The sequence below is a fragment of the Ursus arctos genome, unplaced genomic scaffold (assembly GCF_023065955.2).
Source record: "Ursus arctos isolate Adak ecotype North America unplaced genomic scaffold, UrsArc2.0 scaffold_18, whole genome shotgun sequence".
In the NCBI taxonomy this organism is placed as follows: domain Eukaryota; kingdom Metazoa; phylum Chordata; class Mammalia; order Carnivora; family Ursidae; genus Ursus; species Ursus arctos.
This window is the reverse complement of record NW_026622852.1, coordinates 11,533,630-11,551,989: the sequence shown is the minus strand read 5'-3', so window position 1 is coordinate 11,551,989 and position 18,360 is coordinate 11,533,630. Positions and strand designations below refer to the sequence as shown.

Below are 18,360 nucleotides of genomic sequence, written 5' to 3'. Positions count from 1 at the left end.
ATTTTATTTTATTTTTTAAAGATTTTATTTATTTATTTGACAGAGATAGAGACAGCCAGCCAGAGAGGGAACACAAGCAGGGGGAGTGGGAGAGGAAGAAGCAGGCTCATAGCAGAGGAGCCTCATGTGGGACTCGATCCCACAACGCCGGGATCACGCCCTGAGCCGAAGGCAGACGCTTAACCGCTGTGCCACCCAGGCGCCCCTAACAAAGATTTTAAAGTAGCCATGATTAAAATGTTTCAATGAACAATTATGAATGATCTTGAAACAAATAAAACAGGAAGTCTCAGCAAATAAATAAGTGTTATAAAGAAAAATCAAATGGAAATTTCAGAACTGAAAATTATAAAAACCAAAATAAAAAACTCAATGTATGGCTTCAATAGCAAGGATGACAGATGAAAGAGGAAAGAATCAGTGAACCTGAAGACAGAACAATAGAAATTACCCAGTTTTAACAACAGAGATAAAACAAGCTAAAAAAATAAAACGAACAGAGCCTCAGGGACCTGTAGGACAATACTAAAAAAATCTAACAGTCATGAAAACAGAGTTCCAGAATGAGAGGAACAAGGAATGTCAGGCTGAAAAAAGTATTTAAAAAAATAATGACCAAAATTTCCTCAATTTGAAAAAAGAGCATAAACCGAGAGTTTCAAGAAGCTTAGAGCATCTCAAACAGCATAAACCAAAAGAAATCCATGCCAAGATATATCAAAATTAAACTCCTGAAAAGTAGAGACAAATGAAAATGATGGAATGCTAAAGAGAAGGATGCGTTCCCTTTATGGGAGCAACGATTCAAATAACAATGTATTTTTCATCAGAAACCACAGAAATGGAATATTTTTCAAGTTCTAAAGAAAAAAGCTGCTAACCTAGAATTCTCTAATCAGTGAAAACACCCTTCTGGAGTGAAGCTGAAATGAAGACATTTTAAATAAAGGAAATTTAGAGGATTTGTTCCTAACCAACTTACCCTAAACAAAAGTCTAAAGAAAAGCTCTTCAAACAGAAAGAAAATGACTTAAAAAAAAAAAAAAAGAGTGAGGGAGAACTTCAAAGGTCAGAAGTGAAGAAATAACAGTGGAAAGATTAAAAATATCCTTCTTTGGAGTTTTAAAATTATGTTTGACAGCTGAAGCAAAAATTATAACATCATCTAATGAATTTCTCAGTGTTCAAACCAGTAAATCTATAGACACAGAAAGTAGCTTACTGGTCATCTAAGGAAGGGAGGGTGGTAGGGGTGGTGGCAGAATTGGGCTAAGTGGTGTGGGGCTTGGGCAAGGGGATAAATGAAAATGTTCTAAAATTTAATGTGATGATGGACATATAGCTCTTTGAATATATTAAAATCCAATGAATTATTCACTTTATATGATGAATTATATTTCAATACAGCTATTAAAAATTGTCAGAGACAATTTCTGGACAAATCTATAAATAATTTTTAAGATAAGAGACTATTAGCAGCATCAGACTTTAGCACTAATATAGTGTACTTTAAGAGGTAACTGCAAGTACACATATAATCTGATATATCATTTTTATCATTACATGGAAAAGGTGTAATCTAAAGTTACATGTGTTATCATGTAATATATAAAGTAAGATTCAGATTTATAGCTAAAAAAACTCAACGGTATTTGATTACATTATGCCACATGACGCTCATCATCTCAAAGACAACAGGCTTTCAAAAAGAATTGCATGGTGTGGATGTCAAAAATTAGCTCTAAATGAAGAAATAGTTAAGTAGCAAAAGAGCTAATTATGTTGGTCTAACTCCTTTATATTCCAAAAAAAAAAAAAAAAAAAAAAAAGAAATGCGTTCTTTCTTTGCCAAGCTGAATATAATAGCCTGTGAATTATAAGATCAAGGAAGAAAACTGTATGTTTTCTAAAATATGAGTATCCTTCATCAAGTTTTATACTTAGGGCAGCTAAAAGACCTATGTGGAGGGATCAGCATTAAGCCCAAAGGACAGGCAGTGCACAGCAAGAAAGAAAGCAATTCCCTCGTGTCTTTTGCAGGTCACTACCAAGGACCATGTTAGCAGATCCATACCAGACCCTTAACAGGCAGTTCTGCTGCTACCAGTAATTAGCTTGGACAGCTCTGGCTCCAAGAGTAGCAGCAAGGCTACACCATAATGAGCTCAGCTGGGATTAGCAGGACAGGGCAGGGAACCAAGAGAGCTCAGGCATTCTGCATTGCGTATGTATCTAGGAGATCAAACAAGGATGGCTGGCTAGGTTATCCCCTCTCCACCTCATTCCAAAAATGAAGCACGGCAGCGTCTAAAATACAGGCTAATGAAGAGCGACACCTCCAACAGATGAGAGCCACATTAATTAACACAATCCCTAGATCATATTATACAGTTTCGGCTAAAGCTAGCAAATGTGCAACTTGTTATTGTATTATACATATATATATATTTAAAAAGATATGCCTTTTTTTCTTTATTTTTATTAACAAAAACCAGATTATTTCATTTTCAAATTTTATAAGGTATTTCTCTCATGATCTTTAAGCCACAAAACATTTCTCCTAAATGTTTATCTAAGTCCATATTGTTAAAAAAGAAACTCACTTTTGAATCATGAGCTCCTGGTTCTCCCTTTTGAAATAGGCCAGTTCGTTCCATACAGCATCAGAATCTTCTTGTCGAAGTTGTTGGGGATCTGCTCTCTTTATTTTTCTGATATGAGTCCTATTTTTAAAATGAAGTTGTTTTCTTCCTTAATATGTTCAAAGTGCAATGAAAATTCATTTATACATTCCCTAATTCAAGTTCACTATTTATGGAATGAATTTCCTAAAACTCAAGTATGCAGAAATTAAAATCCTATGTCATAATTTCTAAAAAGCTTAACTGCTACTATGGAAAGCAAACTTTTAGGCAGACACATGACGGTCTTAGGTCAATTTCTCTGCTTCATTTTAGTAATAATAAAACATATATTGCAGGATGGTCAGTTTCTAAAAAAGGATTATAAGCAATTATAATATAGGCATTTAATATAATATAAACATCGAGAATTTATTGTCAACCAATCTGAATGTGTTACATGTGCTCAATCTTAAAACACACTATTATCAGTAAATATGTCAGAAAGCAGTTTTCACACTTCCTGTGACTACTAAAGTTAGGCGAGCAGAGGCTAAATGCAGGACAAATTGCTTTATCACTACTTTACTGACAAGTGATATGAAACACTTCCCATCCTTCAAAGGAAAAAATTAAACGTGACAATTACCTACAAAACATGCCAGACGCCCTTTATGTTTTCATTTTCTGTACATAAAACAAACTCTTCGTTTTTATTTTGTAAAAGTGCTGTACTGGCCAATTTAGATACAGTATTTCTCTATAGAACAGACCAATGTGTATCATCAACATTGCCCTAAAGGATCCATCTCAAAAGATGAGAGGGTAGTAGATTTTCTGTACTCATTCAGTCCTTTGCCCTCTGTTGATACTGTTAACAAGGGAGCCACTTACAACTAACCAAGATCTGAACACCTGTTCAGAGCAATTGAACTGAGACCGCCAATTCATTCAGATAAGCTGCAGAACAAACTGATGGATAGTAAAGATTTTCAAATTGCATACTTGGTTGAAGTAGTTTTCAGCGAGTTAACTATATATGTAAATTTCCTATTTCTCATCTTTCAAGTAAAACTTAAATACTGTTTAAGTTACAAACTTTGTTAATACCATTATTTTATTTATTTAATTTTTTCAATCATATGGATATGAACTATTTTTGCATTATCTACTTTTATTAAGCTAGTCTATTGATATCGGAAATGTACACAGTAATTCATAATCACCTACATTATGAATTCTGTAAATTATAGGAAAATCTATAGTTATTGCTAGCATATTTATCAGTTTTCATTTATTATATTATCTATTTAAAAATTCACAATAAAGATTTGAATGCCAAATAATATCTTTAAAATCAAACAAAAGCCATTAAAACACCTATATGATGCTACCCCATTCCATTTAATATTTAGGGAAATGCCTTTATGAGCTATGTAACTCACATGCCACTGCCTTCTTCCCACTGTTTTAATTGCTCTTTTACTGCTCTGTAGTTGGTCTGTAACATCTGTAGCCTTTCCTTGCGTTTTTCATGGGCACCTCTTAGCTCATCATTTTCTTGGCTCTGTAGAACACAAAAAAGCAAGTACACAAGTTTAACAAAAGTATTAGTGTAACACTGCAAATGAAAAGGTTACTCATCTAAATATGAAATTCGAAAGAAAATAGTAAATATAAATTAATTTGTAATACTTATTTGAGTGGAAGAAAGGGAAGGATTCTTAAAGTCACAAAATAGCTTTGCTTGGTAAATTCAACCCACTTACTGCATTTTTAAGCTGCTAGTAATTTCAAAATTAGTTTCATTCCTTTCCCTGTGGTCAATTAGTACACATACTAATATCTATGAGCCAACTGTATATAATTTTTTTTCACAAAAGGTTTTGTCCATACATAACACATGATTGTTTTGTTAATTATAATTACATATGTAATTAGTGTAAAAACACTAATCATAGTAAGATCAATGCTTCCTCCCATGGATTCATGATTAGTTTAATATAAAGCATAAGGATTACACAGGAGAAAAAAAATCAGTCCGGACCTATGTTTAAAGTAGCAGAGCTTAACCTTCGGGGTTGTGCTATACAAAATTGCAGTGTGAGAGCTGGGTTTCGTATTCTTGAAGAGACCATAAAAACATTACTAGGTTAGACAATTAAAGTCAACAACTTCCGAAATGTTCTAAAAAGAGTACAAGAAATACGTCTTCATTTTTAGGTATACCCACAAAATGAACCTAGAAAGGCCAAATTTTCAGTTCTTAGGGGATGTACTTATATTACTTATGCACTGTGTTTATCAAAGTAAGTAACTTCCTGAGTTTTTTTAGCCATTGTGAATTTCCAATTTGTCTTTCAAACTTTTTATACTTCTATATGAAGGAAATTGTATACTTGTTTAGTGGAGGCAACAGGTACTCTGTAATATTATAGTGAGGTGAGACAAGCAGGCTCATGGCAGTTAGAAAAATCTGAATTCTATTCTTGGAGCTCTTTCATATTAGCTGCATAATCTTAAGAACACTATTTAAATTAAATCCATTTCCTTTTCTGTAAAATGTGGAAAAGAGCACAGAGATTTAAATTATGATGACTAAATTAAATGAGCGAATATACAGGTAAAGCCCCTGGCACTGTGCTTGCCCTATTGAGGCAAAGCAAAAGTTAGCTTCCTTCCTTTTCCTCTTCCCAAGTATTAGCTGATGTCCTTATTATTAAGAAGCCAAATTCACAGTTTCCTGAACCATCTACCTCTCATCTCAACTGTAAGACAATACAGAGTTTGTATTATTTTACTGCAATTCTACCTGTCTCAACAATATGGATATTTGGACATTCTACTTCGAATACAGGCCTAGTAGGATAACTTCAATAAATCTCTTAAGTAGTTAATAACTACTTAAGTATTTGAGTCCTGTGTGCACCAAGCCGTCTGCATGCCATATGGAAATGGAAGTGCTTGATGAAAAAGTATGGGAATGGCATCACTTGAAAGGGACAATCAGAATAAATGTTATCCTGAAGCATGTTAGAAGATATACAAATCACAGGAACTGCAAACTTGCTAAAGAGTACCATGTCTAATACCATGGTTAAAAATTCAGGATACTGAACTGAATTTTGTTCATTTCAATTAAAGAACCATATATTAAGAGCCTATTACATGCAGAGTGTTAAGTACTGGTAAGAGTTCAAGTGTTGCTGCTCAAAGTTAGTACATTTTATCTTGACATAGCTACTTAAATTCAGCATGTACCATTTTCTCCATCTTCAAAATAAAAGCTATTTATATCTCCCTTCTTCTAACACCAAGGAATGATTTAACCTTGACCTTGAGTTTTCCCTTCTGTTGTTAAAAATCCAAATATAACTTCACTTCTTTAAACAATAAGCTTTCTAATCTTAAGTATGTGAAATAATTTAAATTAACCAAAAAGAAAAGTAAGATTCCTTAAGAACTAATACGATTTATTAGGATTTTAAACAGGATATATTACAAATTATTAATAATCTAATTATAAGAAATGTATAGGTACTAGAAAAGATTTGCGTCAAAACACAATTTTCAAATAAACATAGTTAAGTACTTTGTTAAATTCTAATAGCTTTCTCTAATTATTTGTCATTGAATTGAATTCTTTCCCCATAAACTCTTAGTTTACAACGAATTTCTTTAAAATTATTACATACAAATCCAGTGCTTTGGAATCATTAAAAGTCTGTGTTAAAAGCCCCTAGAAACTCTGAGAAAATAACCTAAAAGATTGCCCAAAGTAAAAAACAAAATGGAATATCCAGATTTTTTCTGTTGCCCTTCACAAAAATCCTGTTTAATCAATGGAACAAATTGAGTTACTTATTGTTAGTACTGTCATTATTTTAGCATTTTTCAGTACTGCTTCAGCTACCATTAATCACGGAATTTATACCCAAGGTTTTCCTTAGTTCTCAAATAGAAGTCAACTATCTTATGCTGTTAAAACAAAGATTAAGACTCAATAAAAATTTCCTGAGTCCTGTATGTCACTCACAACGTGCCAGGCTGTGTACTAGGCAAAGTACTTAATCAAAGCACTCAAAGCACCTCTGCTTCCTAAAACTTTAGTGTAATATATTTACAATTAGAAAATAGTTTTGAATAAAGCATGAGAGACTATGGACTCTGAGAAATAAACTGAGGGCCTCAGAGGGGAGGGGGATGAGGGAATGGGATAGGCTGGTGATGGGTAGTAAGGAGGGCACGTATTGCATGGTGCACTGGGTGTTACATGCAACTAATGAATCATCGAACTCTACATCAGAAACCAGGGATGTACTGTGTGGCGACTAACATAATATAATTTAAAAAATTATTAAAAAAAAAGAAAAGAAAATAGCTTTGATTTTTCTATAGTAATTGAAATAGGTAGCTCCCTCCATTAAGCAGTGATTATAGGAAAGTAGTTTAGTAGATGAGCTTTCTGCTTTATTTTACATGCTTCATAATTTACTACACCTAATGCTAGAGTGTTTACATATTTCTTACAAAATTAGTAAGATCTAAACTATTAAAAATGAAAGCAAACTACAGATTATTGGACAAATCAATTTGATAGGCATAATTTATAATAATTATTATTTTTAAATGCAGTTTCATCCATAGATTTGTCCTTTCCAAATGCTGTTATCAAACTGTAATTCATGGGTTATATTAGTCCTAGAGACTATTGTTGTTTGGCCTACTTTAGAAATAGACAAAATTTTATAGAAATGTAAATATAAGATAGATAATATATGTTCAGAGAAAAACATGTTTCCCTATTCTAGTACAAGAAGAGATTTAGCAGAAGTCTTCAGGCACAAGTCAGATATCTCAAAAGACATGTTTAATGTGTAAAGAGAATAATCAAAAAATTTTTTATAATATTCTAACAAATACAAGTGTGGATTATGATTCTTTAAGTCCCAAATGATAGCCTAAGTCAAAACGGTAGTACTTCATTTGGGAAATACTGTACCCAAAGATCTTACAACAAAATCAAAAGTAAAGACTGAAAGATACATTTAATATCATTAATAACTACATTTGCCCAAGAAGATACACACAAAAATATTGCAAGAGCAGTCACTGAATTAGGATCATTTATTAGCTCACTCAATAAAACATTCACTGACAACCTTCCCTATATTTTGCAATTAAACTAGTTAAACTAGAGGTACTAATTTCTCTATACAAACAAATCTGAATGACTAAAACATTAGAAAATAGAAAACAGAAAGGCTGTATCACCTGACTTTCCTCAATGGTACTTGTAAGTCCATTTGTGAGTTCGAAAGAAAAAAAAATGATTCTTGATCTAATCTACTACAGTTTGGTCAAATGCTCCTTGACAGGCATAGGCTAACTAAGAGCATGAGTCCTGTTAATAAAACAGTGACTCAATCTTCACAGAATGATATCACAGTTTTTTAAAAGTTTAAAAAAAACTTTTATAAACTACCAAGGATCCCATGGGTGTTTAATTTCAGCAGAGTATATAAAGTTGAATGTATGAAGAATGCATATTAGAGCACTGAAAAATAAAAGACATAAATTGTATTCAAAGGACATATTGACGTCCCTAAACAGTATAGAAAAGTGCTAGTAGAACTAAGTTGTCAAATGCATTAAAGTTCATAAAGTAGAGATTCACGGCATTAGTGATCCCGAGGACAGTAAAGGATTTCATAAAGCTCTGATGCATTGATTTCCAACTTATACTTTATAAATAGTTAGTACACTATACTTATGAAGTTAGGATTTGGAAATGGGTGGCATTTTTAGAATAATAGTTTTCATCTCTTCTATTATTATTGGCTCTTTTATTACAACACTGGCCATTCATCTTGAAAACATGTACAACTATTCACAAAAGGAAGCTAAGCAAGATAATGTATTAATATTTTTACAAATGTCATTACTAGTATTAAAATAATACGCATTACTTACTGCTGATATAATAAAGACCATCATTTCAATATATCAAAGCATGCCTCCATATGTTCCATGGTGGAGGCTATCTGGTGAAGCTTATTTGTCCGTCTCTCCCATCAGCCCCCCTTGGTGATCAACTTGGGACCCAAAGCTACCTATTATGCTATGGAGCATGTGTTTAGTTTAGTGTTTTCAATAGTAACTTCCATGGAACAGAAGTCTTTGGGACACATTAATGGGTATAATATAATCAAGTAAATCTGGGAAAAAAAGGTATCTATACCTTGCTATAGATTCACAGTACACATTGATATCCTAACAGCTCACAAAAAAATGAAAGATTTTAATCCACTGCCTACGATAATCGAGCACAGAACATTTTTCTCTGCCATTTTCCCAATAGCTTCTGGCAGAGCAGTGTTCAATATAATACCAGTATGGGAAAGGCCATGACAAAAATTCCACATGTACTAATGGGTTATGGTCTACAAAAGGAGCACCCTGGTCAACAAATGCATATTAAAAACCGTAAGATACTGTTAGGGGCTGAAACGAATCCCTTCCAAAAAGGTATGTTGGAATCCTAACCCACACTACCCCAGAATGTGATTGTATTTGATGATAAGGTCTTTATAGAAGGAATGAAGTTAAAATGAAGTCATTAGGGTGGGTCTCAACCCAGTTGATGGATGTCTTTTTATTTTTGTTTTTTTTTAAGATTTTATTTATTTATTTGACAGAGAGAGAGCATACACAAGTAGGCAGATGGGCAGGCAGAGGGAGAAGGAGAAGCAGGCTCCCCACTGAGCAGAGAGCACCATGCGGGGTTCAATCGCAGGACCCTAAGATCATGACCTGAGCCAAAGGCAGATGCTTAACCAACTGAGCCACCCAGGCGCCTGACTGGTGTCTTTTTAAAAAGGAGAACTTTAGACATAGAGAGAGATACACACAGAGGAAAGATGATGTGACGTATGAAGACACAGGGAGCAGGCTGTCTTTAAGTCAAGCAACACCTGAAACTATAGGAAACTAGGTGACAGAACGAGAACAGATTCTCCCTCACAGGTTTCAGAAGGAACTAATCCTGTTGACATCTTGAATTTGGAACTTTTTAGCCTCCAGAACTTTGAATAATACATTTCTGTTCTTCTTTTTTTTTTTTTTTTTTTAAGAGTTTATTTATTTATTTGACAGAGATAGAGACAGCCAGCGAGAGAGGGAACACAAGCAGGGGGAGTGGGAGAGGAAGAAGCAGGCCCATAGTGGAGGAGCCTGATGTGGGGCTCGATCCCAGAACACCGGGATCACGCCCTGAGCCGAAGGCAGACGCTTTAACCGCTGTGCCACCCAGGCGCCCCCATTTCTGTTCTAAGCCAGCGAGTTTGTCATGGCAGCCTTAGGAAACTAATACAGATACATCATTAATTCCTTCCTTATATTATATTCTCATGGACTTAAGTAATAGTAATAACATTAATACTATACCCTAATTAAGGGAAATATAGGAAGAAGTTTTCTGTCTTCACTAAATATGACAGGTATACTTACTAAAGTGAGGCCATAAATTAAAAAATACCCTGGATCCAATCACTCTTTTTGGAATTTGCTTTTACTTTACAGGTTTTGTTTACCCACTTCATTTGGTAAATGCTCTTGATGATGGTGCTTTTTCATTCAACTATTTTGCTCCTTTAAAATAAGAAATCCTTTCTTACTAAATGATAAGATACAATGAAAAAAATTTGCTCGCATTTTCCCCCTTATCTTGCAAATCTGTGAAAGAAAGCATACATTTGAAATTCATATTATCATCAACTGACTTGAAAAAGGAATACAGAAAAAGTATAAATGAAAAAGAAATTGTGTAAAGAAAGAATTTTACTCTGAAAATAAGCTTGAGGCCTCATCCAAAAGAACAATTAGGAGAAAGGAATGATAAATTAATATAATACTTCTGAGACTCTTTCTGAAATTAGAAATTCAAAAGGCAGAAGAGGATAGTCTAAAAATGTCTGAATTGCTCTACTCTCTCCTGCCAAAAACAAGGGACTGTCAGACTCACAGACTTTTGGGGGCAAATAAGTGGAGATCTGTTACTGTTGAATGGGGATATGTAATAGTTAATTTTATGTGTAACTTGACTGATCAGATATCTAGTTAATCATTATTCCTGGGTGCATCTGTGAGCATCTTTCTATAGAAAATGAACATTTGAATCAGCAGACTGAGTAAAGCATATTGCGCCTCCCATTGTGATAGGCTTCATCTGATTCACTGAAGAATACAATAAAAGGTTGCATAAGAAAGACACTGGTCTTGTCCCTTTGGACTCAGATTGAGGTTGAGACTGGAACTTAACACCATCAGCTTCCTGGTTTTCAGGCCTTTGGACCCATACTGAAACTATACCATTGGCTCTCCTGATCTCCAGTTTCAGAACTGGAGATGATGGACTTCCCAGACTCTCGAATTGCATGACTCAATTCCTTATAGTAAATAATCAATCTCTGTCTCTCTTTTTCTCCCTCTCTGGATAGACAGATATATGGACACAGATATAGATGTCTTTCAGAATAACAATATCTCATTACGGAAGACTAAAGGGAAATATCCTATTCGTTCTGTTTCTCTGAAGAAACCAGATTAATACAGGATGTGAATTTCAAGAATTATGCAAATGGAGGAAGATGATAAACTGGATTCCTAAATATGCTCTTAATATCCTGTGTGTACTCCCATGTTTATGTCAAGATACTAGATTCCAACTGCTCATGCAGTATCTTGTTAACTAGGGTCTTGAATGATAGACACTAATCTTGTCTCTTGTACAAGTGACTTGTTTGGCTAACTGCATTGCTTAGTAAGTTGTTACTGAGTAAACCAATGAATGAGCAAATAACTTCAGGTGTGGGGTGCCTGGCTGGTTCAGTCAGAAGAGCATGCAACTCAATCTTGGGGTTGTGAGTTCAAGCCCCATGATGGGTGTAGAGATTATTAAAAAATAATAAACTACAAAAAATAAGTGCAGGTGTATACATTTCAAGTAGGCTAAATGTTAGCAAGCTGATGTCATCTGATCATTTTATTTTTGGTAGATGATAGAAGATAATCAATCTCTGTCTCTCTGTCAATCAATAGATGATAATTTTCCTTTCAGAACTAACAGTCTAACTCTGCATCAATATAAATTAACTTAATGTTTGGTGAAAAGGCAGAAAAAAATATTAATTGTAGCCTAGGTTAACTATACCTCTAAGCCATATCTTGTTCTATACAAAATCTAAGTCAAACCTTTTTCTCCCTAAGAGTAATCTATATGACAAAGAATCTGAGCTTTACTGGATTCGAATCATGTGTAAAACATTGGTCTTGTCATAAAATGTCTTAAAACTATTTGAGATTCAATTAAATGCCTAAATCTCAACTAGTACAGGCCTTTGGGTAGTTGTGAATAACGAATGATAAGTAGCCATATTAAAGTCAGAAAAAATAAAAGCCCTCAATATAACAAATGGAAAAAAATAGTATACTTGCCATTTTGACTATATAATTTTTCTATAAAGGACAGTTTTAAGTGACTTGAGCTAGGTAAATATGGTTTTTAACTCACTTTTCTTTTTATATGTTTATCATGTATAAAGAACTCTGAGAAATTCTCTACTTGCTATAGTTCTTTTGTCTCTGAAAAACTGTAAGAAATTTATTCCCAATATTAAGCCAAAGTATTCCCAAACAATTTTAAAGTAGTGAATAAATATTTACGTTCGAGCAGCAAATTTTTTGTTACTTTATGATCCTCAGAAATCTGAAAAACGAGACCAACCAATGATACAATTTTATACATGTAATTAAATTCAGGAAAGATAAATGATAAGCAGTGATTTGTGAAGGGAATGTTTACTTTGGTATATCTTTTATCTTTGCAAGGTTATTACTAAAGAAATGATTTAACGTTCACCTTTAGCTGTAGTGCCTTCTCTAAGTTTTCAATCTTTCTTTCAGCTTTCCTCAGATTCCTCAGCTCCTCTGAGTCTGTGAAAGAGCTCTTTGGGGACAAAGACCTTGAACGTTTCACAGGTGGTTCCTCGAGAATAAAACAAGGACATGGTTGAACTAGTTGGAACACTGGATTATGAAAGACATGCAAAATTAAAGAACAAGTAATTTTGAATACTAATAATGAATTATAAAAAAAATCCTGCATGGAATACCAGAGAAATAACAAGCGGAATTACCACAGTGCTACCGCTAAAGGTTTCTCTGTGACTCGTTAATGAGAATATTCATTTACATTTACATTGTTTCTTTCAGAATAATGATGTCCCATTAGGGAAGACTAAAGGGTTATAGACTCAGAAATGCAAGAAACCTCATTACAAAGGAGGGGATAGAGGCTGGTCTAATTGCTCTATAAGGGTCCAAGGTTACACTTGATAGGACAACCAGAAACAAGAGGGAAAGGATTTTTTTCCCTTTGAAATAGTTTAACACACTGTGAAGTTGAAGGAACAATATGCTTGAGGAATATAAATACAACAGACAGTAGATCTTATACCATAATGACCATATGGTCATTAACTATAATGTGGCTAACTAGAGACAAGAATGTGTGTTTATATTATGTACGGCTTCATATACCAATCTGGAGAAGGAATGTGTGAAAGCAACTATTAAGCTGGGCAACATATTGTTCATACTTACAGCATGTCCTTATAAAAAAGAAAGAAAATTTCGTTCCAAATATCCCTCTCATTTTCTTGACTTTTGTTAAAAGCAACGAACATCAAAGCACTACATTTTTTAACTTCAGCAATGTAGCAAGCAACCAAATTAGGCCCTATAATGTATCTCAATTTTAGGAATGTTTTCTTTCACTTAAATAAAGCTCCATACTCTGAGACTACTCCAAAATGGCAAGTAATGTATAATGCAGTTATGTTTAAATAAATAAATACGTATATACATATATAAAGCTCGTTCTTCTGAAAATTACTAATAATATTAGAGGGAGTAAATAGGACTATAATAGAAACACGGATCTATTTTTAAATACTTCCTTTACTAAGATAGTTCTACTTATAGGAAAAATGGAAAGAACGAAAAGCAATTATCTTGAAAAACATAGTTTTCTGCTTATAAAATCATTATTTTCTACTGCCAAAGTAACAAGTGTGAGAAAAATATGTCTAAAGTTCCTTACTTCTCTATTTATCTAGAGAAAACATATTGACAATGTTACATAACAACATATTTACAATATGATATAAAATGTCTATTTTAGTGTTCACAGAATCTTTTGCAGCCTAACAGGAATACATACTATAGTATATATACTGTAATACAAATATTATAAAAAGGAAAAGCTAGACATTAATAAATGAGAAACATGCTATGGAAAATTTGCTTATTTTTCTCTATCACTATACCTTTAAATCCGAAAAACATAACTGCATAAATTAAAGTTAAATTCTGCTCTATAGTTTATATCCACATAGGTAGTATTTTAAATATCATATCTGAATGAGATAGAAACATTAAGATATATTTTTCTTTTAACAATATTACATTAAAATGATTATGAGAGAACTAAGCAAAACTTTTTTAAACTTTTTAATTTTATATAAATTCAGTTAATTAACATATAGTGAATTATTAGTTTCAGAGGCACAGTTAAGTGATTCATCAGTCTTATTTAACACCCAGTTTAGCAAAACTTTTTAACAAAAGAATGTTAACTTACTGCAAAACAGCTCTACTACTACTAATCATTTAATTAAATTAGGAATACATTATTTAGTCTTTAAAAAGGGAAAATGCTCTACTCACAACAATTTATTTTAAGATTTTATTTATTTATCTGAGAGGGAGAGAGAGAGAGAGCACGAGAGAGTGCAAGAGCAGAGGGAGGGAGAAGCAGACTCCCCGCTGAGAGAGCCAGACAGGGGGCTTGATCCCAGGACCCCGGAATCATGACCTCAGCTGAAGGCAGATGCTTAACTGACTGAGCCACCCAGGTGCCCCACACAACAATTTTTTATCAAGCATTTGGCACATAATGTTTTTTTTAAAGCTTCCAGAAATATAAGCAGAGAAGTAAATGCTGTTTGTTTTTAAACTTCATCGCTTGCTTTGCCAGCCTCACCCTGACAAATTCACAAAATGACAAAATGTCCCTACCTTATGTTTTCCTTCAGTATTTGTCCAGATGCTCTTCTCTGAGGAACCCCTGTTGGTAGATTTGCTCTCTGACAGTTTTTCATTTGCTACTTTCAGTTTCTCCTGTAAATACTCAATTTCAGACTTCTGTGAGACCATTAAAGTTTCTAAGCTCGATAAAGATGGCCGTTGAGATACCTATTTAAAAAAAGTGTATGTGCAAATATATATGCATGTTTGTATGTTATTTCTCAGTGTGCAAATACTTATACATAATATTATATCATATAAATAATAAGTATTCAGAGAAGGAAAATTCATTTCAACAATAAACTGTAAACTAGCATTAGCTAAACTTCTATCATCCTAATACAATGGCATTTGTCAATAAAATAACCAAGAGTTTACATAAATATTTTACAAATAATATTGCCATACAGAATTACAGAGAAAAACATTACAGCATGGTTGCATGAAACATACCACTCATCTGTAAATTAATTATTTCAAAAAAATATGATTATACACATATGAATTTCCTCATGAAATACTCAATCCGCCATTTGATCACAAAGAGTCATATAATACCACTGAATATAAACTTGGGAAAAGGAAATCAACAGCACTATAAGTCTAATTATCTTCCAATGTTCCATAACAACAACTCACAAAACTCTGATACTTTTAAAGTCAATATACAGTCTACTGTATTCTCTTCTGAAATTTATTACATGACAGATAATCTGCTAATGGTAAGCACCACATTTTGGCAACAAAAAAAAAATCACAGAAAAATTAAGTATGTGGGATACCTTCAAGAAATATTAGTTAGTAAAAACCAGCATTCTGTGAAATTCTACTACCAACTTAACTGAATATATTTGAGGCCATTAAAATCTATGCATATATCATATTCAAATTAACCACACCACTTACAAAAAACAAAACCACTAAATCATAGTGAAAACAAGGTTTTCGTTGATTTCCAGCAAAGACAGTCAAATCTCAAAATTATAATATTGGATATAAAATCAGTAGCCTTGCAAACAGTTTCATTTAAAATGTGGAAAATCCTATCCACTCTAAATGATATTCTTAAGGGCTATAAGAAGAAATACATATGTTTAACTTTTTTGAACCAACAATGGAAAATATTACCCTTTTACAGTTTGAACTCTTTTTTCTTTTTTTTAGGGAATAGGCAAAACTGTCCTAATTCTAACTTCTAATTATTATGAGAGAGGTCATCCTTGATTTTTTATATTATTACACCTTATCTATTTAAATCACTTGATCTGTTTCCCAATCTTCATTCAATTATATTGCTAAATATTGTCCTCAGTATTGTGTATATTGTACTGTTACCATACTTACCATTTTTTAAATACTTACTCCATTACCTTTCTTTAAATATCAAATTAAAATACTTCAAGCACTTTTATTCCAAACTCTAAATGATTTTGCCCAATTCTAACCTCCCACTTTTTAATCACCATATGACTATTATTTATTTCATTTTTTCTTCCTATCATGTAAGCAAATTTATGATGTTTGTAACTATTTCCTTTGACTGGGCCACTAATCTAAACAGTTTTCAAAAGCTACCTGATCTTATCCAGGTTCCTTTAAATAAAATTATTAAGAATATATTAATATCCCATCACTTACCAAAGAAATTTTAAATAAATAGTTCAAGGTCAAACAAAAATTTGGAATAAAACGGAAATAACATAACTTTAGCTATATTGGTATATCCAATAAGCAATCCCATATTCTTTGAATGAGTTTAAATGAGTTTTCTAAGATATCACTGGATTATAATGTAGTAGATAAGAATGTAAAAATTGGATTATTCAGTCAAGAAGCTGTAACGATAAATAATTGAAATACTTGTGAAGACATTAAAAATGCTCCAACCATGGATACTGTCATCATCATTGTAAGGATTTTATATTTAGGCAGCGGTCCTTCAAAATTCTTCAACAAACAATAACAGAAACTCAAAAATAAAATACTATGAAAGCACTGATTAACTCAAATTTACAAAGAAGTGGGGAAGATAACGTAAGTAAATAAATAAAATGCTTTGTGTTTAGTATATTTTAAAATCACAGCTTTAGAATTCATTCAACAGAGACACTTGTAGACATATTACACATTTATATAGATTATTTACATCCACAAAAAAACTTATACATGCTCCCAGTGTTTTTAAAATCTGATCTTTTCCCTCTCTTGCCTTTTACCACTTTTGCAGGAGACATAGTAACAAGAAGTATTTCATACTTATCTTAATATGACCATTTTTAAAAGCACAGGTAAAATGAAATGTCAAATGATGCTCAGATTCACCTAAGGGCATAAGGAGGGTTTTGGTGACGGTAGCTACTCAGCTCCAGCCAACTGTTTTCCTAGGGGAATGAATGTGCCCCACTGCTGCCAGAGCTACTGATTTTTCAAAAGAAGTAAGGAATTAGGGTTTCTAAGGGAAATCTCCTAATTTTAAAATGTTGGCCAGACTCTATTTATGACTCCTGTATTTTGAGAACTGCTACAAATTTTCTAAGGAAATTTTGAAATATGCAACAAAGCACATAAAAATGTGTCAAGCCTTTGGCTTAGCATTCTAGCCATGCTGAAGGTTGATACAGAAAGATATCCATGATAAACTGCTAAATGAGAAAAGCAGGTCACCAAAGAATATACTATATAGAAACAGATTTTGCCAAACTTGCAAAGGAAAAAAAAAAAAACAACAACAAAACACCCTAAAATGTTTTAGTGTCATTTCTGAGTGGAAATATGTGAATTATTTTCTTCATATTTATTTGAATTTCCTTAAATTTTACAATGAACACAGCACTAAATTTGTTTTTCAAAATGTAATTTTTTCCCCTTCAAATAAAAGGAATAAAAGTTGAGTATAAAATTTTCAGATTATATAGGAGAAATAGAAATGAAAGTCTTCATAATCACATCCCTTATAGTTTGCTAGTGGTAACTTTGGGCTATATCACCCAGACATTAAAAAGAAAAGGAAAACTGTTACAATTCTGCCCTTTAACCTTCTTTTCTAAAATTAATAGACTTAATTTTTAGAACAGTTTTATACTTACAGAAAATCTAAGCAGATGCTGTAGAGCCCTATACCTCCCACCCCCACCCATCAAGGTTCCCCTATTATCAACATGGTACATTTGTTACAAGTAATGAACCAATATTCATACATTATTTTTAACTAAAGTCCATAATGTATTCATATCTCCATAGTTTCTACATAATGTCCTTTTTTTGTTCCAGATACCACATCCACGATACCACATTTACTTGTCATGCCAGCAACTCTTGGCTGTGGCAGTTTCTCAGACTTTACCTACTTCTGGTAACATGGATAGTTTTGATGAGTAGAGTGATATTCAGGTGCACTGTAGGATGCCCCTCTATTGAAATTTGTCTGAGTTTTTCTCATGATCAGACTGGGGTTATGAGTTTGGGGGAGGAAGATCATAGAAGTGAAGTGCCATTTTCATTATATTATATCAAAGTTACATAGTATCAACATGATTTAACTCTTGACATTGACCTTGATCACCTAGATAAGGTTGTATTTGACAGGTCACTC

The 18,360-nt window shown here is 33.0% G+C and overlaps 1 protein-coding gene across 11 annotated transcripts in view; it reads right to left on the bottom strand.

Moving 5' to 3' along the window:
- Nucleotides 1–18,360, bottom strand: part of CNTLN (centlein) — a 495,968-nt gene that overhangs the window by 121,422 nt on the left and 356,186 nt on the right. For all 11 annotated transcript variants that reach the window (XR_008959874.1, XM_057313468.1, XM_057313469.1 and 8 more), the window contains 4 exons: nt 14,760–14,936; nt 12,541–12,666; nt 4,067–4,188; nt 2,604–2,723 (listed from right to left, as the gene is read on the bottom strand). Coding sequence is in view for 10 of the 11 variants with exons in the window: in XM_057313468.1 (XP_057169451.1) it covers nt 2,604–2,723; nt 4,067–4,188; nt 12,541–12,666; nt 14,760–14,936 (545 nt within the window). In the remaining variant the exon portion in view is untranslated. The remainder of the gene's footprint in view (nt 1–2,603; nt 2,724–4,066; nt 4,189–12,540; nt 12,667–14,759; nt 14,937–18,360) is intronic.